Here is a 26,086-nt window from a genome sequence, read left to right as displayed (position 1 = left end):
TGCCTCCTCCAAAGTAGCACCTTCCAAGTCTGCTCTTTGCCACCCCCTTCGCGCCCTTAAGATGGTATCGCCCCAACGCCCTTCCGCAGATGGTATCGTCCAAGCTGCCCTGAGCCTGAACCCGCCAGTCCCTCAGTGTCTTCGGCCGTCGCCACAGTTCTCATGCGGTAGGTCCTCACCCATCATGCCCCAAAGGATATCCTCTTTATTTCCCTCATTCTAACCGAGGCGCTCCCCGCCTTGGACCTAGTTTCACCGCTTCTCCTAATTCTGGCCTCACTCCGTAGTTGGAGCGGCCCTCGGAAAAGCGCGCGAGATTTTGTCCTCTGCGAGCTCCCGTAAGCCCGGGGTATGGTGGCCGAGCCGAACGCTGATTTTTAATTCCGGTGCATTCTCCCGCACGCGCCGCGAGGGCTTGCACAGACCCGCGCCTAGATGTTTATCAGCCGGGGGACCCCTGCCAGCCTCCCTGGACTGCAAATTGCAAAGCACCATTAGCTTCTAACAGCCGGCGACCAACGGCTCTATTCTCTGGGCGCTGCTATATCGGCCAGGTATGATGTGTGCAGGACAGTTGTTTGAAACTACGGGCCCAGGTGATATTTAAAAAAATTTTTTACTAGCGCTGTAGAAAATTTGGCACCTGTGAAATTACATGGTGGGCCCTCGGTGAAATTAGTATGAAGTAGACTAAATATCTACCCCACCTAACTTATCAACATCGCCGCATCCTCATAGTGTCCCCTTCTTGTTCAGTTTGTTGGCTTGTAGCCTGGACTCAGGCAATGTGTATAGGTCATAGAGAATGTCCACGCTGGCTTCTTCTTGTAAGGGTCTAGAAACAGACCCCGAGGGCAGAGTGCCTTTCCCGAGACCCACAGCTCCAATGCCTTCACTGACCTCTGGGTCGGGTGGGGAGTAGGAGAGAGATTTAAAGGGGAAAGCCTTCAATACTGTCACCACACACACACCTGCCAATTAAGGGGCCAGATGGCAGGCAGAGGACTCATCTGTTGGAGCAGGCCTTCCGCCTACTGCTCCCACCTTTGTCCCCATAGCCATGCCATGCTGCACCACCAGGATCCTGCCCGAGACCAGACAGGAGAGAACAGCTACAAGCTCGCTCACGCATACACACACACCCTTATGTGGAGCAGGGAGAGCTCAGACTTCAGAGGGTTCTTCTCCATGACTCCTGCCCCTTCCTGGGGGCTCAAAGGCAAGAGTCAAAGGTCCTCTGGGTCATGCTTGGAGTGCCCTGGTGTGTTGATCATCTCTTCCTCCTCTTCCTCTTCTTCCTCCTCCTCCTGATCTTGCTCCTCCTCCCCTTCTGTCTTCTCTTGCCCATCCGTGATCTTCTCCTTTCCGGTCCAGGTTTCCTGTAGACACGCTAGGTTGGGTGATAGAAAACAATTTAGATATTAATCTGGGGGTAGAGGAGGTTGGGGCCTGGCAGGAAAGGGGCCAGCCCCACACACTTACCAGTCTCAGCAGGGGGGAGCACATGACCTTCACAGAGAAAATGCTGTAGGGGCTGCTCCTGATGATGGAAGTACCAGTCTCCCACGACATCTTCAAACTCCTCCAGCATCGTCTCACACTGATCAAGTGGAAGGGTCAGAAAGGAATCTACTCTGCTGGGCTTTGGAAACGCTCCTCTCTGCTCTTCACTCCTGTCTGCCCACCCCATCCTAAAGAGCAGGTAGCCAGGAGGCTAAACTTGGCGTACGAGATGGTAATCCTCATTCATTCAACAAACATTTACTAAAACCTATTCTGCCAAGTAGGCTATTAAACTCTTATGTCTCAACTCCTTGCCTATAAAATGGGAAATGGTAACAGTACCTACCACATGAAGTTGTTGTGAGGGTAAAATGGGGCAGCAGCTGGAAAGTATGTGGGCCTGAATCTGGCACATAGTAGGTGCTCAATATGTGGTAGTAGATATTATCAGCCTCCATTATTACTCCTTGATATGCTCCTGGGCCCACTTCAATCAATGACAGAGTCTTCACTCTGCCCCCTTCTCCTGCTCAGAGGCAGAATTCCCGAGTATCTAGGTCTCCCCTCAGGTTCCCTTCTCATTGCCCCAGGCAGTGCAGTATCCTGTCCTACCTGCTTCTTGAGGAACGTGACTTCCACGCTGGGCTCGTCCCATAGCTCCAGAGGGATCCCCAGATCCACCTTCACCCCCTTCTGCACCAGACCTTTCAGCGTTGCCATGGTCTGACTCTGACCCTGAGAGATAGGAATTTGGGATCAGCCCAGCTCACTGCCCCACCTCATCCTTCCCCTTTCTGCCACAGCAGGTTTGTCAACTACCAGAGAGAGACTCCATGAGGGAGTCTAACAATGGGGAGGGGACACTCTCCAGAGCTGGAGGGAGATGGATCCCAGGGGATACCCGTTGTTGTTTCTGAAACGTGGGATGCTGCCCTAGGGAAGAGTCTGACCTTGGCATATCTCAGTGAGCCCTTGCGCTCGGCATGAACACTGTAATCCAGGATCCGCTCACACAAATTCTCCAAGGCCTCTTCCAGCCTTGTCTCTCTGTGGGAAGAGGGGAAACAAAGATTTCTTGGATGCTGTAGGAGCTCCCAGGGCTCCCTCAGGGCTCAGAAGGTAGATGAGCAACAAGAAGAACTCACGAAACACTGTAAGGGATGTGTTTCTTTCTCTTGCCAGTATCTAGCACCTGCCCCAGCTCCAGCACCTCTCGAGATCGGCCAGTGCGACTCAGCTTTTCCTGTAGCTCCAGGCTCAGCAGCTTACACACTAGATGTCCACAAGGATGTGAAAGATAAACAAACATTCCAGCAACTCATTCTGTAGATGAGCAAAAGCAGCAGACTAGAGCCAGACTGGCTGGGTTAGAATCCTGACTCAGCCACTTAATAGCTATGTGGTAATTCTGCTGTGCCTTGGTTTCTGCATCTCTAAAATGGAGATAACAATAAAGTTGAACCTCCTTCGTAGAGGTGTGGTGAGGATTAAATAAATCAACCTCTGTAAAGCCCCTATAATAGTGCGTGGCATATAGGGAGCACTTTATAAGTGTTTGCTTTTATTCTGCAGTTATTTATTGAGCTCCTATATGCATGAGAGCAGTAAGACCCATGATCCCTATTCACAGGACATTGCTGATGTAGTTGGGGACAGATTAAAAATGATGACAATGTGGTGTGATGGGCCCTACACTAGAGGTTCACAAGAGATTTAATCTCTTTAGGAAATGCAAAATTCATTCAATGGCCATTTACTGAATTGCTGCTAGCTTGTGATTTCCTTAAGGATGAGCATTGCGTATGTTCCACCACCGTCTTCTAGCAGCTAGCACCTGGCCTGGCATGAGGTGGGTCCCAAGAAAGGGGGTGGCCTATACAGAAGTGCCAAGCAAGTTAAACACAGGGCAAGTTAACAAAAGTGCCTTAAATGTTCCAGGCACTATGCTAGGACCTCGGAGATACAGGTGCTCTTCTTCCCTCCAAGGGCTTACAATATAGTGGGAGGTGACAGAAAAGGAAGAAGGCTTCCAAAGGAATTGACATCTAAACTGGGTCTTGAGAATCAAAAACAGAAGGGAGAGGGTTATTTCAGGCAAAGGGAAAAAGTGTGCTGAGGCACAGAGTGCAAGAGGATAAGGCAGGCTCAGTGACAGCTGAGAAGTTCAGTGTGGCTGAATCATGGGCACTTTGAGGATGGGAGTTGAGACAGAAATATAAGAGCGGTGGAGGCCATACAACAAAGAGACTTCTATGCTGTGCCAAAAATGGGTGTATTTTGACCACAGCAGGAGGCCTGCAGAGGTGTTAGAGCAAGGAGGAGAGGCGAGGTAGGCTCAGGTCATGCGGAACACCAATACTGAAATGCAGGGTGGAGTGGGGTGAAAGGAAAAAGAATCCAGGGAAGAAATTAAAGTCAGGAAGGCAACAAACTAGGGAACCAGGGAACTCAACGGCCCAGCTCTGAAGTGTTTCCCCCCCACCCCACCCAGTCACCACCGTCATGCAGCCACATAAGATGCTGCTCACAGTAAAATCTGTAAGTACACACCCTCTGCAAAGCCTCACACGTATGGGGAACCTCCTCCATTTCTGTGGCCTCCTCTTTTTGAGCTTCAAGGCCTTATTTACTTACCCCAAACCCTCCCCAGGAGAGCATGGGACCTGTAATTTGAGAGCGTCTCTGCAAGGGTGGAGCAGAGGACGTTCATAAGGTATGAGCCTCACACCCAGCTCCTGCAGGCTCCCCAGGTTTAGGTTTAGTGTCATGGGGGGAAACACACTTTGAATGCTCAGTAGAGTGGGTGATACTGGGCAGATAGTCTCTGAACTACAGTTCCCACAGATCACTGGGGCTACGCAAGCGAGAAAAAGAGGACTTCCTCTGGATGCCCTATGGGAATTGTAGTGCCACAGTTGTGGGGTAGCGCTATGCATTCCCTCCCTTGACCCCCTTCGAATTCAGCCAAGCTCCATCAGAGTCTCCCTCAGGTCTTAAAGGACATCGAGTGACCCACCCATCACGGTCCATTTGGTCCGGTCCAGACTAAGGAGATGGGCAGAGGGATGCGAATAGGGGCCACTCCCTTTAGATACCTTCGCATTTGCTGGGCAAGCGTTCTGTGTCATCGTCTTCCTCCTTCGGCGACCCAACCCAAGCGCCATACACAGCCAAAATGAAAAGCAACATTCCCAACCGCACAGGTCCCATGACAAAGTGCTGTCCACAACCAACAAACCCTTGCCTTCACACCAACTTCGGGAAGGCAGCGGGCCCTTTAAGTTCCGAGGGGGTCGGAGGGAATTTCCAGCCAGCCTGGCTTGGGAGGCGCACGCGCAGTCCCGGTCCGGAAGGGGGTGGGGCCTCATTGCACTCCCGGCTATCCCGCCTCGGTTTTGTGGCGCCTCTTAGGGTCCTGGCCGCGGGGTAGTGAAAGTATAAACTGAAGTAATTGCAGCAGGAGGGTGTGCTCCTTGCACGTAGAGAGAAAAACCCGTTTTTTATACCAATTCAGGCCGTGAGCCTAGGAGACTCATTCCGGCTCGCGGAAGGGGCAGTGACTTCCTCTCCGTCTCTGCCAGGACCTGCTCCCGGGAGGGGGCGGGGCCAAGATGGCGCCGAGCGCCGGGTGAGCGGTGCTTTGGCGGCGGTGAGAGACTTTTTCTGCGTGGGGCGTTCGGCTGACGGGGGCGGGTCTGAGTGCTACCCGGGACTAGGCCCTTTGAAGGGCCTGTGTGGGAGTCTGGAGGAGGACGTTGGGTTGTGTGTCCGTGCGCGTGGGGACTCTGTGTGTGCGTGTGTGTTTGCATTGGAGGATGTTGGGGGGATGAGGTGGGTTCTCAGCGCCTTCTTCCGCGCTGTACCCATTCCGTGGGGAGCTTCGACTCGCTTCCGTGCTGGGGAAGCCACTACCCACGTCTAGTTAAAGTTAGCCCTTTTCTGTGAAGCTTTCCTGCCGACTCCACTGACCTGAAGAGCTCCTGAGGTCGTAGCGTGTTTTGCGAGCTGTTACTGGCAGTCGGTACGGAGGGTATTGAAGGCTTAGTAAGAGTTCACCAGTGACCTGGGATACAACAGCGTCTCGTATACCCGGCGCCAGGCACAGAGTATGTGTTGAATAAATGTGTTCCCTGAACATAAGACTTAGCGGAGGAGGAGACCAAATTCTCTTTCGCTTCCGTGCTCAGCCCTCCAGCACGCCCCCATCAACACCCCGCAGTCAGTCTAAACACTTTGGACAGTAGTCTTCCGAATGCCAACTTCAAGCAAGCCACTCTCCTTTAGGCCACAAAGCAGGTTCCAAGCTTGGACCTGTATCTTGTTCATCTTGGTAATCGTGGTACCGTGAATTTATTGAGCACCTACATCTCTAAGCCTTATAATTCACTGATTTATTCAACAAATGATTTACTGAGTACAGTGGCTCAGGCACCAGTGTGGGATCTTGTAATACATCAGTGAGCATAACACAAAGATTTTTGTCCACACAGTGGAGGGTGGAAAGGGAAGGTGTGGTGGTGATAAACAATTAGAAATGATACAGTATATATTAGTAGATGTTAAATGCCATGAGGGGGAAAAGCAGAGTGGGATTGGAGTGTGGTGTTGAATAGGGTGAGGGGAGTAGGCAGCCAAGCTGGCATCTGGGGAAGAGCATTCAAGGCAGAAGGAAGAGAGCAAAGGCCGTAAAGCAAGAGCTTCCCTGTGAGGTTTGAACAGCAGGAGAACACTGGGGCTGGATCAAGATGGAAGAAGGAAGGAAAGCAGATCAGAGATGTGATGGGGAGAGGGCAAGTTATGAAGGGCCTTATAGACTGTAATTAGGATTTTGGATTTTACTCTGTGGTAAATGGGGAACCATTACAGGCTTTTGAGCAGAGAAATGACCCAATCTGATTTATATTTTGACAGAATCACTCTGGCTGCTATGTTGGGAATAGATGTAGGGAGCAAGGGTGGAAGCAAGAAGACCTTGTCAGGAGACTGTTGAAGTTAGCCAGGCGAGAGATGATGGTGACTTGGCCATGCAGTGGGACTGGAGGAATCAGGTTGGATCACCTGGCCGATTTGATGTGAGGGCTCACATATAGAGTGAGTGCCTGGATAGATGACATTACCATGAAGATGAAGAAAAATGGAGCAGGTGGAAAGGGAGATCAGGAGTTCAGTTCCAGAAGAGATTTTAAGTCGACAGTTTGATAAACAAATCTGGTGTTAGGAAGAACGTTCTGGGCTGAGGATATAAACTTGGCCACCATCAGCCTATAAGCACTGTTGAAAATTGAGGGTAGTTGACATCACCAAGGGAGTAAGTGTAGCAACAGAAGAAAACCAAAGACCGAGCCCAGGACGCTCCGGCGTCAGGCAGATGACAAGAGGAAGAACTGGTCAGGGAAACAGGAGTGGCCAGTGAGGTAGGAGGAAAGCCAGGGGAAGGCAGTGGAGTAAAGAGTTTTCAGGAGGGAGTAGTCAGCTACAGTGTGTGCTTCTGGCAGGTCAGGTATGATGAGGACGGAGAGTGGACCTTGGATTTGGCGATGTGGAGTCATCAGTGACCTTGATGAGCAGTTTCAGGGACCTGGTGGTGTCAAAAACCTGCTTGGGGTAGGTGCAAGAGAGGAGAGGAGAGGAATTAGAAAGTTAAGATAACTCTTTCAGGGAGTTTGGTTGCAAGGAGGAGCTGGAAAACGGGGTATATGTTGGAGAGAAAGTGAAATGAAGAAAATATTGTTTTATATTTCTAATTGTGAAATACACATAAGCTCACCATTCTAAACCATTTCAAGTGTACAGTATAGAGGGATTAAATGTGTTCACTTCGTTATACAACCTTCACACCATCCATCCTTCCAGAACTCTTCATGTTGTAAAACTGAAACTCCAGTGCCATCAAACACTAACTCCCCATTCTTCCCTGCCCTAGCCCCAGCAACCCACTTCCACTTGCAGAGTCTATGAATTTGACTCCTCTAAGAACCTCATATAAGTGGAATACATACCATTTGTCCTTTTGTGGCTGCCTTATTTCACTGAGCATCGTGTCCTCAAGGTTCATCCATGGTATAGCACATGTCCGAATCTCCTTCCTTTTTAAGGCTGCATACTATTCCATTGTATGGATAGACCATCGTTTTGTTTTCTTAAGATGGGAGGAATAACTGCATTTTGTAGGCTGGCAGGAATGACTGATTGGGTAGGTTGAAAACTTGGTGGTGATGCAGGGAGAAAGCAGTGTTGGGAGTTGGTGAGAGGCACGAGCGGCTTCTCTAACAGGTAGGGGGCGCGTGGGTGGCTAAGCGTCCAACTTTTTTTTTTTTTTTTAGATTTTTTTTTTTATTTATTTATTTGAGAGACAGAGCACAAGCAGAGGGGAGGGGCAGAGGGAGAAGCAGACTCCCTGCTGAGCAGGGATCCCGACATGGGGCTCTATCCCAGGACCCTGGGATCATGACCTTAGCTGAAGGCAGACGCTTGACGACTGAGCCACCCAGGTACCCCAAGCATCCAACTCTTGATCTCAGCTCAGGTCTTGATCTCAGGGTGGTGAGTTCAAGCCCCATAATGGTCTCTGTGCTGGGCATGGAGCCTACTTAAAAATGAAATACTTAAAGTAACAGGTGCAAAGGCAGAGGATGTGGGCACCGGTGCTGTTAGGTTGGTGGATGTGGTGGGAATCTGTGGAGGTTCTCTTCTGATGGCCTGAAGTAAGGAAGAGAGGAGGTATCACATAGGACAGAGGGAGACTGAGTGCATGGAGGTGTAGTATGATTGTCTGGCAGCATGAGGGGCCTGTGTGAAGTTCATGGCCATGAATTTAAAGTAAGAACTGGTTGGGATGGTTGTGTGTTTTTTCATCACATTAAATTGTACAGGTGTTTAGGCTCAGAGTGGGAGCGTTGTATTTAACCGTTACTGCTTTTGTGTCAAGCGTGAATAATGGTGCAAGAAGGGGCAGGAGAGATGAAGGTATACACAGAACCACCTCAGGAAACCAAGCCTTTTCCACGTTCCACATATGGGGAAGAAACCCAGAGGTGGGAGAATGTCAGTAATTTGCCCAAATAACCCAGCTGGGGAGTCTAGGGCTGGGATTTCAGTCGAGGCCACGTCCCTTCACTGTGCCTCACTTGCACGCCACTGGGCACAGAATGCAGAGCTCAGTACATTGTGTTGCCCTGGATCGGATTACTACCTGCTTCCGTTACATCCAAGGCTGACTCATACTTCTTTTTTATCTCTTCTGCCCACCCCATCCCCCTGCCAGGGTCTCCGTTTCTCCACCCTGGGGTATCACTCTTTGGGGGAGGGAACAAGGGGCTCCAGAATGGCCGAGGAGAAGAAGCTGAAGCTCAGCAATACGGTGCTGCCCTCGGAGTCGATGAAGGTGGTGGCCGAGTCAATGGGGATCGCTCAGATTCAGGAGGAGACCTGCCAGCTGCTGACCGATGAGGTCAGCTACCGCATCAAGGAGATTGCCCAGGTAACCTGACCCGTCCGCCCAGCCCTGCGTCGTATCAAGGATGCTGCCCAGGCCCCGTTCTTCCTCAGGCTGTCAGGCTGATGTCTGTCTGTCTCGCACCCCCAGGATGCCTTGAAGTTCATGCACATGGGGAAGCGGCAGAAGCTCACCACGAGTGACATTGACTACGCACTGAAGCTAAAGAATGTCGAGGTGATTGGGGCACGCAGGACTGAGGTTGGGGGCGGGGGCAGGGTGGTGAGATCCGTCCTCCCAGATGCTGCATTTGCCTTCGGCCATGGCTCCTCAGGCTTCCCTCTCATCCTGGTGTCTCTCTCTCTCTCTCTCCTGATATAGCCGCTCTATGGCTTCCACGCTCAGGAGTTCATTCCTTTCCGTTTCGCCTCTGGTGGGGGCCGGGAGCTTTACTTCTACGAGGAGAAGGAGGTTGATCTGAGCGACATCATCAATACCCCTCTGCCCCGGGTGCCCTTGGACGTCTGCCTCAAAGGTTGGGGGTGGGGAGAGCAAGGCGGCAGGGAGGAGGGAGAGGGGGTGGGGATCACAATGGAGAAGCCCGCTGCGTGAGATCGCTGGTGAGTTGCAGGAAGTGGGAACAGGACGGAAAACACGTTCCTAGTGTGGAGTGGCTCCTTAGTGTCCATGTCCAGCAGTTCAACTTGACACCTTCTTTCCTCGCAGCTCATTGGCTGAGCATTGAAGGCTGCCAGCCAGCTATCCCGGAGAATCCACCCCCAGGTAACCTTGTCCAAGCCCAGAGCCCACCCCGGTCTATCTCACCTTCCCTGTCCTTCCTTTCCATCCCCTGCCACTCTCCTCACTCCTGCTGTGACCGCTTTGCCACCAGCTCCCAAAGAGCAGCAGAAGGCTGAGGCCACGGAACCCCTGAAGTCAGCAAAGCCAGGCCAGGAGGAAGATGGACCCTTGAAAGGCAAAGGTCAAGGGGCTGCTCCAGCCGATGGCAAAGGTCAGTACTGCTAGGCCAGGCCTCTCCTGGCTCCTGCCCCAAAGCCAGATGGCGAGCTGTGAGGAGGTCTCACTGGGCAGGGAGCAAAGGTTTGTCTGGTTCGAGGCCTCTCCTGGAGCTTTTGTTTTCAAACCTGTTTTCCCCCTTCACCCAGGGAAAGAGAAGAAGGCGCCACCCCTGCTGGAGGGCGCCCCTTTGCGGCTGAAGCCACGAAGTATCCACGAGCTGTCTGTGGAGCAGCAGCTGTACTACAAGGAGATCACCGAAGCCTGTGTGGGCTCCTGTGAGGCCAAGAGAGCGGTGAGGCCCCCCTGACCTGCTTTTACCCCGGGTCCCTTCTCCGGAAGTCCCACGAACCCGTCCCGGTCTCTGCCCCCACGTCACTCGCTCCCTCCCCCCGCAGGAGGCACTGCAGAGCATCGCAACGGACCCGGGGCTCTATCAGATGCTGCCACGATTCAGCACTTTCATCTCGGAGGGGGTGAGAGGAGGCAGACGGCCAGCACCTAGGATGAGGTTCCGGGCAGTGAGGAGGCGGCGGGGGAGCTCATCTGAGGGTCTCACCGCCCCGTCACCTCCTCCCACAGGTCCGTGTGAATGTGGTGCAGAACAACCTGGCCCTGCTCATCTACCTGATGCGCATGGTGAAGGCGCTGATGGACAACCCCACGCTGTATCTAGAAAAATATGTGAGCGGTCCTGCCCACCCACCTTTCCACCCAGGGTCAGGGCACCTTGCTGCCACCAATGGGAAGCCATTTGTCAGAATTAGCCAACTTGCCACTCCTTCCATAGGTGCATGAGTTGATTCCAGCTGTGATGACCTGCATCGTGAGCAGACAGCTGTGCCTGCGGCCAGATGTGGACAATCACTGGGCACTCCGGGACTTTGCTGCCCGACTCGTGGCCCAGATCTGCAAGCATTTCAGCACAACCACGAACAACATCCAGTCCCGGATCACCAAGACCTTCACCAAGGTGAGCAAGAATGAGGAGTGTAGGGGCACCTGGGTGGCTCAGTGGGTTAGGCATCTGGCTCTTGATTTCAGCTCAGGTCATGATCTCAGGGTTGTGGAATCCAGCGCTCATGCTCCGTGCTCAGCAGGGATTCTGTTTGAGATTCTCTCCCTCTGCCTACACCCCCCCCCAGCACAAATAAATAAATAAATCTTAAAGAATAAGGAGTGTAGACTATTTCACATCCCCACCCCAGGGTGGTGACCAGGACAAAGCTTCAGCCAAGCCAGAGGTGGGTCAGTGTGGCGAGAGGAAAGGACACTGAAAACACAGGGCAGAGGGACAGGGCCTCAAACTCGGGCCCTCTCTGTAATGTCTTAATGATCCACAACAAAAGCGTGTTCATGAGACTTGGTCCTTAACGGTTAGTTTCTCAGGCCCCTTGACCCGGGTTTCTCTTCCTTCCCCTTACAGAGCTGGGTGGACGAGAAGACTCCGTGGACCACGCGTTACGGCTCCATCGCAGGCCTGGCAGAGCTGGGACACGATGTGAGGCCCTGGCAGCAGGGGGAGCGCTGGGGGAAAGGAGGTATCCTGGGTCCTAGTGGGCAAGAGCCCCACCCGGGAGACCCCAAGGTGACCCAAGGTTCCTGGCTTCTCCCCTTCCGTTCCGATAGGTGATTAAGACTCTGATTCTGCCACGGCTGCAGCAGGAGGGGGAGCGGATCCGCAGCGTCCTAGACGGCCCTGTGCTGAGCAACATCGACCGCATCGGAGCTGACCACGTGCAGAGCCTCCTCCTGGTGACCAGAGCCCCCATCCCTGCCCTCCCCCCTCTTCTTCCCACTCCCGCCCCCCCCCCACACACACGGGTACAATGTTCAGCAAGCCATGGTTGGCTTTTATTCACTCATGCCATCTTTGCCTCATATATTCAGAGTCCAATACTGTTGTGCAGATGGAGACCAAGGCACCGAAAGGTTAAGTAAGAAATAAGAGATCTTAACTCTCAGCACGGGACATCCCCTAGAAGGGACTGCCCCTGAGGCTTCTGCATCACTGTGGTCCGTTCCGTGCAAGGCATCACCCTGTGGACCAGCCACCCCTTAGAAGTCACCAGTGTATTCAGCAAGTCACCCAGTTGCACCAGTGGGTGCTGCTTGTCCTCTGAGGAAAAGCCAGCGGTTCTCACACACACGGCTCTCCCGGCAGTCCGGCCCGCGCCAGGAACATACTGAACTACCGGGCGCTTTCTTCCTCACCCCTTCCCTGTCACACTTCCTGAGGGGCCCAGCCCTCCACCTACTGGCTTTTCTTTGCTTTCTCTGCAGAAACACTGTGCCCCTGTTCTGGCAAAGCTGCGCCTACCACCTGACAATCAAGATGCTTATCGGGCAGAATTTGGGTCCCTCGGACCCCTGCTCTGCTCCCATGTCGTCAAGGCCCGGGCCCAGGCTGCTCTGCAGGCTCAGCAAGTCAACAGGACCACTCTGACCATCACTCAGGTCCGTGATGGGGGCGGGGCGTTTGGTGAAGAAACATGGGGGAGGGCTGGGGGGAGGGGACGCAGACAAGAGCTTGCTTTTGGAAAACATGGGGCCCTCTGAGAGAGCAGTGTTGGGGGGAGTCTGGGCCCCCTTAGTGGATGATTCCCCAACCCCAGGGAGACCCGCCGAGGAGCAGCAACATGTGCCCTTTCCCTTCTTAGACCTTGACATTTTCTTCTTCCCTCTTCTTCGTGCAGCCCCGGCCCACGCTGACCCTCTCACAGGCCCCTCAGCCCGGCCCTCGGACCCCTGGCTTGCTGAAGGTCCCTGGCTCCATCGCGCTGCCTGTGCAGACATTGGTGTCTGCCCGAGCTGCTGCCCCGCCTCAGCCTTCCCCTCCTCCAACCAAGTTTATTGTAATGTCGTCCTCCTCCAGCGCCTCATCCACCCAACAGGTACTGGGAGCCACGTGGGACCTGGGATGGTGGGGAGCATGACCAGGGCAACCTCCAAGTACCCTGGGGGCCCCAGAGTAGAGCCCAGTTCCCTCTGGGCCCAAAGACAGGAGCGGGAAGGGGCATTTCGAGGAGGCCCGCGAGGCCGTGGCTGCTCATCCTGAGCATGGCTGTCCAGCTGGCAGCAACCTCCAGGCTCCTGAGCATGTGAACTATGATCAGCTGTTCGGCTGGAGCAGGTGAATCCTCCCCCAGGCAGCGCCTTTCCTTTCTTCCCCCAGGTCCTGTCCCTCAGCACCTCAGCCCCCGGCTCAGGCTCCACCACTACCTCTCCCGTCACCACCACAGTCCCCAGCGTGCAGCCCATCGTCAAACTGGTCTCCACTGCCACCACCACACCCCCCAGCACTGCTCCCTCTGGGCCCGGCAGCGTCCAGAAGTACATCGTGGTCTCTCTTCCCCCTACAGGGGAGGGCAAAGGAGGCCCGGCCTCCCATCCTTCTCCAGCTCCTCCCCCATCCTCAGCCCCCTCCCCGCTTGGGGGCAATGCCCTCTGTGGGGGGAAACAGGAAGCTGGGGATAGCCCCCCTCCAGCTCCAGGGACTCCAAAAGCCAACGGCTCCCAGCCTCCTGGATCTGGCTCCCCTCCGCCTGCACCTTAATGCTGTTGTGTATCTGCCAACGTTCTTCTGTCCCCGACTCTCTCTCACACACACATACACACACACACACACACACACTCACACTCGTGCGCAGGATGGAAGGGAGTAATAGTTTGCTTCCTCCATGTTACCTTTTTTTTTTTAGATATTGTACAGCCAGTTCCTCAGAATAAAAGTTTGATTTGTAAGTTCTGATCCACCTCAGCCCTTTCTGTGTCAGGTGCCACGGGAAGGTCGAGCTTGTCGACCAGGACTTGTCTCCTGGCCTCTCGGGACTCTGGACTCTTCAGTCTGATCCATAGCCTCGGGCCAGAAGGGTGGAAAAGACAGGATCCTCCTCTCCAGCTCCGCAGACAACCACCTTTGCTGCCCGTGTCCTCGTTTGGGGAGCCTCAGATCCGGATGACATAGGCATCACTATGGCTTAGGTGTCGCACCCACTTGTGGGGGTTGGCATTGCCGCAGGGTCTGAATGCCAGCCTGAGGAAGCGAACCTGGAGGCCGGAGCACGTGTGCCGGGGAAGTTCAAATGAGAGGCTGGCGGGACCCAGACCCAGAGGGGCCGAGGTGGAGGGTGCTTGACCAGGAGGCCCAGGGAGGCCCGGAACATCCATCTGTAAGGGACAGAGGCCGGGAAGGGGTACTGAGGCCCAGAGAGGATGGAGGGCAGGGAGGCCCGGAACATCCATCTGTAAGGGACAGAGGCCGGGAAGGGGTACTGAGGCCCAGAGAGGATGGAGGGCAGGGAGGCCCACCGCAAGAGGAGGGACAGGTTGGGGCTGACGTGCAGGTGGAGGAGAGGGTCTCAGAGAGTCAGCAGCTTGTACCTGGAAAAGGCCTGACAGCTGGGAGCCGCCCTGAACCCGAGGCAGGTCCCAGCGAAGGGCTCCCTCCCCCAGCTCTGCCTTCTGCTCGGGGCCGCTCAGCTCCTGTGACAGGCTGGAATTCGGAGAGGCGCTGCGCTCAGTCCCTGCCTTCCTGGGGCAGGCCAGTTCCACGCTTCCCGGGGCCACCCTGTTGTCCAGGGAAGCTGGTGCAACCGCCCGAGCCCCCGTGCGTCACCCACTAACCTGACCACCCCTCGTGGCAGGGGAAGGTGCAGCCTGACATTGAGAGCTTGGCTGCAAAGAAAAAAGGAACAGAGTCAGCCCCTAGAAGGCAGCGACCAGTTCCCACTCTTCGTTAACATCACAACTAGGGTTCAGCACGAGTGTTACCCCATCCCCTTCCCAGCCCTCCTGCCTCTAACTGAACAGGATTCCAAAGCCAGTGGATGCATCTGAAGGCGGGAGCAGTAGGTATGTGGGCCCTCTGTCCTACCCCATGTAACAGAACTAGGCTTGGCTAACCCTCGCTCATACCTCTTTGGGGGCAGGTCGCATCGTAACTTCAGGTAAACCTGGAGCCTGGGTGGAAGGGCACGGTAGTGTTACTCGCTGGCAGCTCACCATCCCCACCCGGGGCCTCTGTGCAGGGCTGCTGGGTGGGTCATGCCCCAAGCAGTGAATCCACTAAGGGCTGAGTCCACGTTGGGGGGAGGGTGTCTTTTTCTGACTTGTATCCTCTTACCGCCACTTCTCCATAATGAGTTTTGGGGACATCTTTGTATTGGCTTAGACTTCAGAGAAGTTCCAAAGCAGGGAAATGGTCTCACCTGCCCGAGCCTCGGTCCCACTGCACAGAAGGAAAGAGCCGGAAGGGGAGCGGGGAGGGGAGGTCGTCTGAGAGTTGGTACCGCATCACAGTCAGCTGGGACCAGACAGGAATGGAGGTCAGTTTGGTCTCCTCACCCCTGAACTGCCTCCCTTCCCCATGGTGGATAGAACATGCTAGGCCAGCCCAATCCTGACCTCGCCCTGAGGGGGCTGCAGGCGCAGAATTCGATGAGACTCAAACTCTTCCAGAAGCACGGAGCTGTGAAATGAGACCTCATCCACCCGGATCCCCGGTCCGTAACCTGGAAGGAGAGAAAGTCTCCTCTTGGAACCCACGTTGTGGGAGAGGAGAGCAGCAGGGGAGAGCTGGGGGAGAACCTGTCTCCGTGTTCCACACAACTTCTGGCGGTGACCTCTACATAGGAGAGAGAGACCTACTTTCTTCTCACCTCTTAGTTCTGACTTCCCCACACAAAATTCTTCTGTCAAGCCGATGCGCATCTCTGTCACAGAAAAGAACATCAGAAAAGGCTGCCAGATACCACCATACACAGCACCGAGGAGCCCGTCCCACACCCCAGCCTGGGCCAAGCCTGCAGACTTCTCACCAGAGCCACTGGGAAGAAAGCTCTTGAGGCGGATCTCTCCCTGCACGTCTACCTTCAGCAGCGAGCCCTAAGAATGGCGGAGAGCTCAATGCTCAGAGGTGACACTCCCCCCCCCATACATTTCCCAAATGCCATCTGTCCTCAGCTCCAGGGTTGGGGGCCCAACTTACATTAGATGCTATCAGCACAGACAGTCTCTCGACTACATCCAAAAATACTTCATTCTTTTGGCTCTGAGGAAGAGAGGGGATTTGGGCGCTTGGAGGCTGAACGGCCTGTGTTCTAAAGTGGACAGGCAGAAAGGACAGGGCAGTGGAGGCTAGGACCCTGGGGTGGGGACACAGGGGTAAGGGAAGGGATTATCCACATCTAGCTACGCCAGGATCTCCATCTCTGGTGTCCCAGAAAAAAATGAGAGGGCCTGACTCCATCACGCCCGCCCTCACCTGGTCAGAGCGGCTGGTCAGGATGGGGCGGCTGGCTGCACTGCTGGGGGCCACTTTGCTCTGCTGCGTCTCGGCCCCAAACTGGAAAGCACCCAAAGCCACAGTCTTCAGGTTTGACAGTACGTACCAGCCCCCCTCCTCCTCCTTCCCTTGACTAACCAAGCCAACACTGCTGAGGTCAAAGAGGCTGAAGGGCTTGCTGACCACAGCCTCCGTCTGGATGAAGTTCCTCAGCATCTCCATGGACGTGGTCTGTACATAGCCGTAGTCCTGCAGGCAGGGAACAGCCTTTGAATGGTCAGCGGAGGAAAGGGGTGAGAATGAACGGACTCAGCCTCCCCTTCACAGCACACATCTGCAGGGCCTGGGCGCGGTGGGGGAGATCCCTGGCCTCACCAGCACTTCATCCAGGAGTTCGTAGACAAGAGCCACGTTGCGGGAGATGGTCCCCTCACTCAGGGAGCCACAGTAATCGCCCAGGAGAGTGGCCAACCTGAGAAAACAGGATGGAGTGTGCATATCCTCCTGCGGTCGCATCCCCGCGCCCAGGTGCCCAGCCCTGCCCTCCTCACCGGGAGAGCAGCTCGAGGAGGCTGAAGGGAGAAATGTTTTCTGAAGTCGTGGCCACCAAATAGAGACCGCTGTGTCTGATGTGAATGAAATGACGGTCATCGTGGTGCTGAGGCAGAGGCGGGGAAGAGAGCTGTGATTAAGGGCCCGCGAGACTTCCTAGCGGCGGGCCTTGGGGCGAGCCAGAACCCCCCCCCCGGGGGCCCAGCTGCCTAATGTGTCAGCGGAGGTAGCCCCCCCGTACCTACCCCGGAGTGGCAGAGCTGCGCCCGGTATAGTGTTGGCGCTCGAGAAACGGTCGCTCCGAATATTTGGCAGAATGTACCCCCATCCCCAAGCGGAAGCTCTCAGGGAAATAGCCCCGGGAGAAAGGAGGCGCCCCCTACCCCCGGCCCGCCGGGAGCCTACCCCACGCCCCGCCACTGGTTACCATGACAACCGGGGACTCATCTCCGGGTAGTCCCGTCAGCTTCCGGTAGAAGAGCTCGGCCACATCCCGACCGCCACTGTCCCCGCGGACTGAGCGGGTGGAAGGACAGCTAAGAAGTCGGCGACACAGGCTGGCTCTGGAGCACTGCTCCCACCCAGCCCCCCCCTCCCGCCCTGCAGGTCAAGGATACAATCCTTGTAGATGAGCGGGTCCCCTTTGGAGGACAGAATGAAGAACTGGGAGATCATGGCGGTTCTGGAGAGTAGGCAAGGAGACAACGAAAGTTGGGCCTGCCCCGCCCTGCGGCCCGGGAACAAAAGGACGCGCGTATGCTGTCCCTTTAAGAACAATTTCTCCTCCGCCCGTGCCAGCTCGGACCGCGGGAAACCCAGCGCCCGCCCCGCCGCGCCCCGCCCCGCCCCGCCTTTCCCTCCCCGTGCCCGCGCCGCTGCCCCGTCACTCAGCCCAGTCGCGCCCGGTGATTGGCCGAGGCTGGGACGGGCGGGCGAGTGGGAGGGGCGAAGGGCCTCCTCTCTGATAGGCCCACACGCAGCGGCGCCGGTCACGTGGGGCGCAACGCTTCGCGCCAATTTCGGTTGGTCGGCAGTAGCCCGCCGCGCGGACGCTTTCTGCTATCCCAGGAGTGAGAGCCTTGAACCCGCCAACTGCTGCCTCACGGGCGATGGCAGTTAAGGACTACGTGCTCGAAAAAGGTGAGGATATGCAAACTTGAGAGGAGCGTCCTGCGCGGGAAGCCTCCCGGCCAACACCTGTTGGTGTGAGCCGGCGTCCTGGGGGGCCGGGCTCGGCGCGCGAGGCCAGAGGCAGGGTCGGGAGGTAGCGGGGCCGAGACAGATGGTGCCCTGGGAGGCGCGCGGGCCACCGAGGTCGAAGAGCCGGTCATCTGGTTTGGGGAAGGAGTGGGGGCTCGCGGGGGGGGGGGGGGGACAGCCGGGGGGGGGGCGCCAGAGGGGGGGGGCGCGCCCAGGAGAGACCAAGACCTCAGGAGACCCGAAGGGTCTTCCGTCCCCAGGGACCGGCATCCCGGGTCCGCTTTCCTCCGCGCTCTTAAGCATTCGGAGCGCCCACGTCCTCTGGAGACGCGCCGGGGTCCCGGGGGCGGGCGGGCCCGGGCCGCTGCGCGCCGGGATTGGCCATTTTAGGCCAACCTCCAAGCGGAAGTGAAGGCGGGCGGAAGTTGCGCGACGTCGCGGGAGGGAGTGTCGTGTGTAAACAGTGTCCTTCCGCGCGGCGGCCTTGGGGAGAGCTGCTCAGGGTGGGGGCGTGCCTGGAATTGGGGGGCTTCGCGGGAGCCCGAGAGAGGAGGTGGTGGAGTGGGACGGAGTGGCCCTTGACGTGCCGGCCAATCGCCGGACGGGCTCCCGCCCTGGGCGGAGGAATCCCGGGCTGTGAGGCGGCTGCATCTGGGCCCATGTGCTTCTTTGTTTACTAAGAGCGGAAGCAGTGGCGGGAGAGGGGGTGGGGTGGAGGACGGGCCTAGTGGAGAGATTGAGGAGACCGAAAGAAAAGGGGGAATCTTACGCGTGGAAGAAAAGCTGAGAACCTTGAGTTCGGAGTGTGTGGCGGGGTGTCGGAGGCCTTTGGGAAAGGGTATTGAGATTTTTAACTAAGACAAAGATTGGAATTCCCTGGAGGGGGGGCGGGTTGTTGGGTAATGCTCTTAACCGCCCGGGGCCCCTTCTCCTTCCGTAGGTAAGAACAGACTTGTTAGAAGGAGTTCTGCCCTACTTGGGGACAATTACGAAGGCTTACTTAGATGTTCATGTAAACTGATTACTTCATACATTTTGTAAGTGAAAGCGAGTTTTTTAGATTCGTATCAAGGGGGTTTGCAGCAAAGTGCCTGAAAGACTGATTCTCGTGATTTTACATTTTCCTTCCAGAAAAGGTTAAGAAATTCCTACAAGAGTTTTACCAGGATGATGAATTTGGCAAGAAGCAATTCAAGTATGGGAACCAGTTGGTGAGTCTAAGATAAAGTGGAGGGAATGGGTGCTTACTTAAGGAGTTATAAGAGGTGGCCGGGTTTATTTCAGTAAGCGTACATTGTAGGTGATCCCTTCAGTGTTCTATTTAATATCTATTTAATAAGTGGATGTAATTGTACATGCATAACGATCAAGAGTGGTCTTGAGGAGTTAGGAGGCTGTCTTTTGGGGGCTGAGAAACGAGTATTGCTTTGTCTCACGCTGCTTTCTGCCCTGTGGGTGACGGACACTGCCGAGCCTGGTAAACAGGGCTCTGTTGCTGTCGCTTCCTTACGGCAGGTTCGACTGGCTCATCGGGAGCAAGTGGCAATGTACGTAGACCTAGACGATGTAGCTGAGGATGACCCTGAGTTGGTGGACTCGATTTGTGAGAACGCCAGGCGCTATGCAAGGCTCTTTGCTGACGCCGTACAGGAGCTGCTGCCTCAGTACAAGGAGAGGGAGGTGAGTGGTTGCAGAAAAACACAGGGCAAGGAACAGTTGCTTTCGGGAAGCTTCTCGGATACTGGTGATTTTTCTGAGCTGGCACAAAGAGGGCAGGAATATCTGCCTGGTGCCCTTTATGGTCTTACCTTCCTGCCACTCGTTTTTTCTATTTTTCTTTAGGTGGTAAACAAAGATGTTTTGGATGTTTACATCGAGCACCGGCTGATGATGGAGCAGCGGAGCCGTGACCCTGGGGCAGCCCGAAGCCCGCAGAACCAGTACCCTCCTGAGCTCATGCGCAGATTGTGAGTGGTCTCAGTGGGGACGGGTGTGGGAATTTGTTCTCCAGGACCTTAATGATGACTATTTTCTCCCCCTAGTGAGCTGTACTTTCAAGGGCCAAGCAGTAACAAGCCTCGTGTGATCCGGGAAGTACGGGCTGACTCTGTGGGGAAATTGGTCACCGTGCGTGGAATTGTCACTCGTGTCTGTGAAGTTAAACCCAGAATGGTGGTGGCCACTTACACTTGTGACCAGTGTGGGGCAGAGACCTACCAGCCGGTATGTATGGAACAAGGAATAGGAACACACTTAATTGTTGGTGGTTTCCCCTTGAATTTGTTGTGTCAGCTGATATTTACTTGTCATTTATTATGTTCATTGTGAAATGTAACTCTCTGTTCGCTTGTCATTCTTTTTTTTGGTCTATGGTGGTTTTTCCATCCATTTTGTGTTCTTGGTTCCTATCATCATCAACTCGGGACGGGTCAAGACATTCTTTGTAGTTTGTGGTGTATGCTGTGAGGAGGAAGTGTTGACTCAGGTGACTGCCTTCGTTTCCTTCTGCTTTCCTTTCTCGCATCCCAGATCCAGTCCCCTACTTTCATGCCTCTGATCATGTGCCCGAGCCAAGAGTGCCAGACCAACCGCTCAGGAGGGCGGCTGTATTTGCAGACACGTGGTTCCAAATTCATCAAATTCCAGGAGATGAAGATGCAGGAACATGTGAGTTTGGGGTATGTGGCCCAGGGAGGGTGGAGTTCAGGTGTCCGCTCAGGTTCTGCAGTCACTCACGGAGTAGAAGAAAGAAAGGACAAAAGAAGCTGAGGCAGAGAGGTCACCTAGAGCAGGAGGGAGGTTTAACTTGAGCTTCTAGTTGAGTTAGGAAGGGGCAAAGACGGTCTCGGACTCCCTTCTCCTGTTGGCTCCTCTGAGCTGAGAAGTAGGGGGTGGGATGCCTGGGCCTGGAAGATGAGGTTCTTGTAGGCTTCGTTCATGTTCTTTCCTTCCTGCCCGCGGGCCTTCTCCCCTGTAGACTGACCAAGTGCCTGTGGGAAACATCCCTCGTAGCATCACCGTGCTGATAGAAGGTGAGAACACGAGGATCGCCCAGCCTGGGGACCACGTCAGTGTCACCGGCATCTTCTTGCCGATCTTGCGCACTGGGTTCCGACAGGTGGTACAGGTAAGAAAGGGGTTTGAAAGGGAGAGGAAAGATTTCCGTTTGTCCTTCACTTTTGCTAGCTCCACAGAGGGAACTGGTAATGGCAGTGGTAAAGTAGCACAGAGAGTTTTGTTAGGAACTGAGGGAGTCAGGTGAATGGGTAAGTGAAAGGGCCTTCATCCATACCCTGGCGTTTTCCTGCCCAAGGGTCTCCTCTCTGAAACCTACCTGGAAGCCCATCGGGTCGTGAAGATGAGCAAGAGTGAGGACGAGGAGTCTGCGGCTGGAGAGCTAAGCAGGGAGGAGCTGAGGCAGATTGCAGGTGAGGGGCCTGGGGGAGCCTCGGAATGGGAATTTCTTCCTGGCACCCCTCCCCCCATTCCACCCCCAAGTACTCTGAACTTTCCCACAGAGGACGATTTCTATGAGAAGCTGGCGGCCTCCATCGCCCCAGAGATCTACGGGCACGAAGACGTGAAAAAGGCTCTGCTGCTCCTGCTGGTGGGAGGGGTGGACCAGTCTCCTCGGGGCATGAAGATCAGGGGTAAGGGGGCGGGGAGATGAGGGGGCGGTTGGGAGGGAGCAAGGATGTCAAGGACCAGTGTCCTGTGACTGCTTTGTCACAGAGTAAAAGAGCATCTGGGCTTTGTGGGCACAGGGAGGGGATGAGAAGTAATGCTGGATATCGGGGAGGATCTCGAGTATTTGTCGTTGGACAACTTGCACGGAAAGAAGGGTCACTTGGGGGTTTAACTCTTCTTCCAGGCAACATCAACATCTGCCTGATGGGGGATCCCGGTGTGGCCAAGTCTCAGCTCCTGTCTTACATTGATCGCCTGGCACCCCGCAGTGAGTAACTGAACCCTGGGAGGGGTGAATGTACCAGACAATGGGGCCCCGTGCTCATCTGCTCCTTAGGGGGTGGGGAGGGGCGGTGGTTCTGGTGCCAACACTTGATTTTCAGCTGCCTCAGGAAGGCCTGGACCTGGTGGGGCGGTAGAGCGGTTCCAGTTCGGGCCTCACCTCCACCCTATTCTTGCTTCTTCCCTTGTTCTTTTCCTCTTCCTCAGTGTGTCTGCTTTTTTCCTGTTCCTGATCCTGCCGTTTAGGCCAGTACACCACGGGCCGGGGCTCTTCGGGAGTGGGGCTCACGGCGGCTGTGCTGAGAGACTCGGTGAGCGGAGAGCTGACCTTGGAGGGCGGGGCCCTCGTGCTGGCGGACCAGGGTGTGTGCTGCATCGACGAGTTTGACAAGATGGCCGAGGCCGACCGCACGGCCATCCACGAGGTCATGGAGCAGCAGACCATCTCCATTGCCAAGGCTGGCATTCTCACCACGCTCAACGCCCGCTGTTCCATCCTGGCTGCCGCCAACCCCGCCTATGGGCGCTACAACCCTCGCCGCAGCCTGGAGCAGAACATACAGCTTCCTGCCGCGCTGCTCTCCCGCTTTGACCTCCTCTGGCTGATCCAGGACCGGCCTGACCGCGACAATGACCTACGGTGAGTGGAGCTCAGTGATCCGGGACACACACCCCCGCAGCTGATCTGTAGGGAGGGAGAAGGGGTTGGAAACTTCTCCAGTTCCCTGCTTGTGGAAACTCCAGAGCCTTCCCCTCTTACTGTGGGAGCTAGTGCGCACGGTTCTTTAGGGAAATGGGGGGTCAGGACTAAAATCCTGGGGACGGGGGCGCCTGAGTGGTTCAGTCGTTAAGCGTCTGCCTTCGGCTCAGGTCATGATCCCAGGGTCCTGGGATTGAGCCCCGAATCGGGCTCCCTGCTTGGTGGGGAGCCTGCTTCTCCCTCTCCCACGCCCCGTGCTTGTGTTCCTGCTCTCACTAACTCTGTCAAATAAATAAATAAAATCTTAAAAAAAAAATCCTGGGGAGGATTTCCTGGGAGAGCCTCCCTGCCACACTGTGAAGAGATGGTGAGCTGGGGCGTGGGGTGCAGAGCCCCAGGAGGAGGTGTCTACTTGCCTCCCCTCTTCCAGGTTGGCCCAGCACATCACCTACGTGCACCAGCATAGCCGGCAGCCGCCAGCCCAGTTCGAGCCTTTGGACATGAAGCTGATGAGGTAGGAGAGCTGGGCGCGGCCAGTGTGCCCGACCCGTCACTCCCGTGTGGCAGCCACTTGGGCTGTGTGTGCGTCTCCTGGAACAGGGAGTTTTTCACTACCGCCCCCCCCGCCCCCCGTGGCTTCACAAGAAGAACCCAGCATCAGAACCTTTCTGCCCAGCTGCCCATCTCAAGGTGGAGGCAGGACCCGATTCCAGGAGTAGCGGGATGCTGCTCCGTGTCCTTGATCTCGTTTGCTCCGGGGGGTCCCAGGGAGCCCTCAGGTCTTCTCCCCTTGTCCTTGTTCTCTTGCACTAAACAACGTATATCACCCCCCCACACACACACTGCTGTCCTAGTTTCAGGGGGAGGGGACTTGACCATCTTTTAGGACAGATAGATTTTACTGCTATAAAATCCTTTTTCTGAAAACTTAGAAATCATCTGGAGAACTCCACCAGTGATGCTCAAGCGAATTTGTTTTTCCTACTTGAAAGTGCCCTCTCCCCATCCTCCCCATGTTTTCTTAAATAGCAAACTTTCAGCCTTCGCTGTCCCACGAACCTCCTCTCCCGCAGACGTTACATCGCCATGTGCCGGGAGAAGCAGCCCACGGTGCCGGAGTCCCTGGCCGACTACATCACGGCCGCGTACGTGGAGATGAGGCGGGAGGCCTGGGCCAGCAAGGACGCCACCTACACTTCCGCCCGGACCCTGCTGGCCATCCTGCGGCTGTCCACGGCTCTGGTGAGCGCCCGCCCCGCCGCTCCCCGGGCAGCCCGCCCCGCGCCGCGCGCCGCCGCCTCCCTCCCGCTCAGGCCCTGCCGGTGCTAAAGTGCTGACAGTGCAGATAGCGGTCCTGCGTGCTACCGCACTGTGGGTACTTGCTGCTCCGGTAGGGCACGCACGGCGTCCCCGGAGGGAGAGGCCCGCTGTCGCTTCTCCAGCCTCGCGGGGGGGGGGGGGGGGGGGCACCTCCGCTCCCTGGGTCCTGGATCCTTGCTAGAAACCTGCACTTCTGTCCGCACACCTTGGACCTTAGTCCCGGGGGCTCCAAAGTGCTGTTCGTGCAGGTAGTGTGATTACCTGACCTACTGCTGAGCTAGCACTTCCCGAGCCCCAGGGACGCGACCTCTCTGCCAGCCGCCTTCGTGGCCGAGCTCCCCCTGCTCTGTCTGTCGTGCTGGGGAGCCCAGGGGAGCTCCGAAGGGTCCGGTCTCCCTCACAGGACAGCGGAACCCCGGGACTGGCCAGCGTTGCGAGGCGGAGACTTGGGCAATTGCTGGACGCTGCCCGCGCATTGCACTTGTCTCGGTCTGACAGTGCCGGCCCCGCTCTGCGGCTGCTGGGCGGGCGGGGGGCTCTCCGCGCGTCTTCTAGGCCGCGCTCCCGAAAGCTGGAGCTGGGGGGGCGGGCTGACGTGTTCCCCCCCTCCTCCCGTGCCCATCTCTCCCTCCCTTCCCCGCAGGCGCGGCTGCGGATGGTGGACGCGGTGGAGAAGGAAGATGTGAACGAAGCCATCAGGCTCATGGAGATGTCCAAGGACTCTCTGCTGGGCGACAAGGGGCAGACGGCGAGGTGAGCCGACGCGAGGCCCAACTTCCCGGCCCCGACTACTTAGCCTCATGGCTCCTGCATCCACACGTGTGTGGTGTGGGCCTCGGGATCCTGTCACGGGCCCAGGGTCCTCTGACCTCACCGCCCCCCCACACACACACTGTCCCCTTCAGGACCCAGAGGCCGGCAGACGTGATATTTGCCACCATCCGGGAGCTGGTCTCCGAGGGCCGAAGTGTGCGGTTTGCGGAGGCCGAGCAGCGCTGCATATCCCGGGGCTTCACACCCGCCCAGTTCCAGGCGGCGCTAGATGAGTACGAGGAGCTAAATGTCTGGCAGGTTAACACCGCCCGGACGCGGATCACTTTTGTCTGATTCCGTCCAGCTTGTGAGACACTGGGGTCTGCTCTGCGTTCCACGTGACCATCCCCCTTCCTTGAAAGAGCTCGTGATGCCTCTGAGGGGAAAGGAGGATCCCCTCCTTTCTCCTGAGCTGCATTTGTTTTATTGTTTTTGATAATAAAGTGTTTGAATAGAATAAAGCAATCTACAAACAGGGTATTAGGAATTTTCTAAATTCTTACCTTGTTCCCTTCGTGCTGGTCTTACCCTGTCCACTCCATAAATTTACCAAGTAAGGCACCCACTCTACCTGCCAGGCACTGTTACTCCTTGCTGCGTCCCCAGTAAGTGCCACTGTGCGGAGATGAGGTGGAAGACTGAGCTCCACTCCAGTCCCCTCCTCGGTCCTGCTGTGCCCCCCCCCCCCCCCCAACTCTGGAGAGACCGGGCCAGTAGGACCTGCGGTGCCTCCGAGCCAACTCCTCTCCTTTTCTACTTCTTGAAATGCCTCAGACCTTCCCTCGTCCCTAACTCCCACTCTAAAGCTTTACGTAGGAGTAAGGACGGGGAGTGGAAGGGTGGCACAGGGACATGGGACACCTCACACGGGATCCACACGTAGCAGTCCCCGCGTTCACAGCTGGCCCCCAGGAGGGCCACTCGAGCCTCTGCCTGCTGGGGGTGAGGTGCCCCACGGGTCAGGTGTCGATCTCCCTGTCGCAAGCACTCAGCGAACATTCGCAGTAAGAGAAACGTCTTCGTCTTGGCAATAAACAGGGCCCATAGGATCAGCTTTCGGGGTGTCCGAAACAAACTCACTTAGCTTGGATAATCGGTCATCGGTCAAGTGTACAGGGTTGGTCTCCGCACTGCTGTTGTAGGGAGACCTCAGAGAACAGAGCTCACTTGGGTGGAAGCGAGCAGCCTCTGGCTCAGCGCAGATGCACCCACCTGACCGGACATGGGGTCGCCTCAAGTGGCAGGGAGCTCCTCCTGGTCACTGCAGCCTGTCCTGCCTGAGCAAGGCTGG

At 56.0% G+C, this 26,086-nt stretch overlaps 4 protein-coding genes across 14 annotated transcripts; 2 read left to right on the top strand and 2 right to left on the bottom strand.

Moving 5' to 3' along the window:
* Nucleotides 1-86: 86 nt before the first annotated feature.
* Nucleotides 87-13,578, top strand: TAF6 (TATA-box binding protein associated factor 6). 6 transcript variants are annotated; one of them, XM_032430928.1, is made up of 16 exons: nt 5,106-5,152; nt 5,451-5,609; nt 8,768-8,983; nt 9,089-9,175; nt 9,320-9,473; nt 9,665-9,721; nt 9,831-9,950; nt 10,105-10,250; nt 10,354-10,431; nt 10,538-10,639; nt 10,746-10,928; nt 11,382-11,456; nt 11,585-11,710; nt 12,239-12,412; nt 12,652-12,849; nt 13,131-13,578. In XM_032430928.1, the coding sequence occupies exons 3-16, from the start codon at nt 8,828-8,830 to the stop codon at nt 13,509-13,511; spliced, it is 2,037 nt and encodes a 678-aa protein (XP_032286819.1). In that variant the 5' UTR covers nt 5,106-5,152; nt 5,451-5,609; nt 8,768-8,827; the 3' UTR covers nt 13,512-13,578. The 6 variants fall into 6 exon arrangements, with proteins under 6 accessions (XP_032286820.1, XP_032286826.1, XP_032286825.1 ...); XM_032430929.1 differs by lacking the exons at nt 5,106-5,152; nt 5,451-5,609 and adding an exon at nt 87-167; XM_032430935.1 differs by lacking the exons at nt 5,106-5,152; nt 5,451-5,609 and adding an exon at nt 390-554.
* CNPY4 (canopy FGF signaling regulator 4) lies at nt 561-4,847 on the bottom strand. The gene is made up of 6 exons (XM_032430941.1): nt 4,599-4,847; nt 2,649-2,775; nt 2,454-2,550; nt 2,116-2,238; nt 1,483-1,600; nt 561-1,390 (listed from the first exon to the last, which is right to left on the bottom strand). Exons 1-6 carry the CDS (start codon nt 4,711-4,713, stop codon nt 1,227-1,229), a joined length of 744 nt encoding a protein of 247 aa, XP_032286832.1. The 5' UTR covers nt 4,714-4,847; the 3' UTR covers nt 561-1,226.
* A 166-nt stretch (nt 13,579-13,744) lies between the features above and the next one.
* On the bottom strand, nt 13,745-17,596 carry AP4M1 (adaptor related protein complex 4 subunit mu 1). Of its 4 annotated transcripts, none has more exons than XM_032430937.1 (15): nt 17,411-17,596; nt 17,221-17,309; nt 16,793-16,899; nt 16,617-16,713; nt 16,380-16,490; nt 16,221-16,325; nt 15,945-16,007; nt 15,775-15,841; nt 15,616-15,669; nt 15,362-15,468; nt 15,166-15,260; nt 14,873-14,917; nt 14,582-14,632; nt 14,339-14,450; nt 13,745-14,125 (listed from the first exon to the last, which is right to left on the bottom strand). In XM_032430937.1, exons 1-15 carry the CDS (start codon nt 17,466-17,468, stop codon nt 13,904-13,906), a joined length of 1,383 nt encoding a protein of 460 aa, XP_032286828.1. In that variant the 5' UTR covers nt 17,469-17,596; the 3' UTR covers nt 13,745-13,903. The 4 variants fall into 4 exon arrangements, with proteins under 4 accessions (XP_032286828.1, XP_032286830.1, XP_032286827.1 ...); XM_032430939.1 differs by having other exon boundaries at nt 16,221-16,301; XM_032430936.1 differs by lacking the exons at nt 17,221-17,309; nt 17,411-17,596 and adding an exon at nt 17,039-17,186 and having other exon boundaries at nt 16,617-16,899.
* A 218-nt stretch (nt 17,597-17,814) lies between these two features.
* Nucleotides 17,815-26,068, top strand: MCM7 (minichromosome maintenance complex component 7). 3 transcript variants are annotated; one of them, XM_032431117.1, is made up of 16 exons: nt 17,885-17,933; nt 18,934-19,030; nt 19,125-19,204; nt 19,509-19,673; nt 19,836-19,960; nt 20,036-20,216; nt 20,523-20,660; nt 20,971-21,120; nt 21,307-21,421; nt 21,512-21,643; nt 21,865-21,948; nt 22,209-22,602; nt 23,093-23,176; nt 23,736-23,904; nt 24,626-24,735; nt 24,888-26,068. In XM_032431117.1, the coding sequence occupies exons 4-16, from the start codon at nt 19,539-19,541 to the stop codon at nt 25,087-25,089; spliced, it is 2,019 nt and encodes a 672-aa protein (XP_032287008.1). In that variant the 5' UTR covers nt 17,885-17,933; nt 18,934-19,030; nt 19,125-19,204; nt 19,509-19,538; the 3' UTR covers nt 25,090-26,068. The 3 variants fall into 3 exon arrangements, with proteins under 3 accessions (XP_032287006.1, XP_032287008.1, XP_032287007.1); XM_032431116.1 differs by lacking the exon at nt 17,885-17,933 and adding an exon at nt 18,452-18,496; XM_032431115.1 differs by lacking the exon at nt 18,934-19,030 and having other exon boundaries at nt 17,815-17,933.
* Nucleotides 26,069-26,086: the final 18 nt, after the last annotated feature.

Source organism: Phoca vitulina, unplaced genomic scaffold (genome assembly GCF_004348235.1).
Source record: "Phoca vitulina isolate PV1807 unplaced genomic scaffold, GSC_HSeal_1.0 scaffold45, whole genome shotgun sequence".
NCBI classification, from domain to species: domain Eukaryota; kingdom Metazoa; phylum Chordata; class Mammalia; order Carnivora; family Phocidae; genus Phoca; species Phoca vitulina.
This window is presented reverse-complemented; position numbering and strand designations above follow the sequence as displayed.

Bases quoted from the DNA above. Each gene is read 5' to 3' on its own strand.
- CNPY4 (XM_032430941.1), bottom strand. From the start codon at position 4,713: ATGGGACCTGTGCGGTTGGGAATGTTGCTTTTCATTTTGGCTGTGTAT. The intron at 2,551-2,648 runs GTGAGTTCTTCT...CTCTTCCCACAG, and splicing joins CACATCCCTTACAGTGTTTC to AGAGACAAGGCTGGAAGAGG. The intron at 1,601-2,115 runs GTAGGACAGGAT...CCACTTGATCAG, and splicing joins TCACGTTCCTCAAGAAGCAG to TGTGAGACGATGCTGGAGGA.
- MCM7 (XM_032431115.1), top strand. From the start codon at position 17,903: ATGGCAGTTAAGGACTACGTGCTCGAAAAAG. The intron at 19,961-20,035 runs GTGAGTGGTCTC...TTCTCCCCCTAG, and splicing joins CCTGAGCTCATGCGCAGATT to TGAGCTGTACTTTCAAGGGC. The intron at 23,905-24,625 runs GTGAGCGCCCGC...CCTTCCCCGCAG, and splicing joins TGCGGCTGTCCACGGCTCTG to GCGCGGCTGCGGATGGTGGA.
- TAF6 (XM_032430929.1), top strand. From the start codon at position 8,828: ATGGCCGAGGAGAAGAAGCTGAAGCTCAGCAATACGGTGCTGCCCTCG. The intron at 8,984-9,088 runs GTAACCTGACCC...TCGCACCCCCAG, and splicing joins GCATCAAGGAGATTGCCCAG to GATGCCTTGAAGTTCATGCA. The intron at 10,929-11,381 runs GTGAGCAAGAAT...TTCCCCTTACAG, and splicing joins TCACCAAGACCTTCACCAAG to AGCTGGGTGGACGAGAAGAC.
- AP4M1 (XM_032430936.1), bottom strand. From the start codon at position 17,121: ATGGGGGTACATTCTGCCAAATATTCGGAGCGACCGTTTCTCGAGCGC. The intron at 16,491-16,616 runs GTGAGGCCAGGG...CCCTGCCTGCAG, and splicing joins AACTCCTGGATGAAGTGCTG to GACTACGGCTATGTACAGAC. The intron at 14,633-14,872 runs GTATGAGCGAGG...TTTTCTTTGCAG, and splicing joins TGCGACCTGCCCCCAAAGAG to CCAAGCTCTCAATGTCAGGC.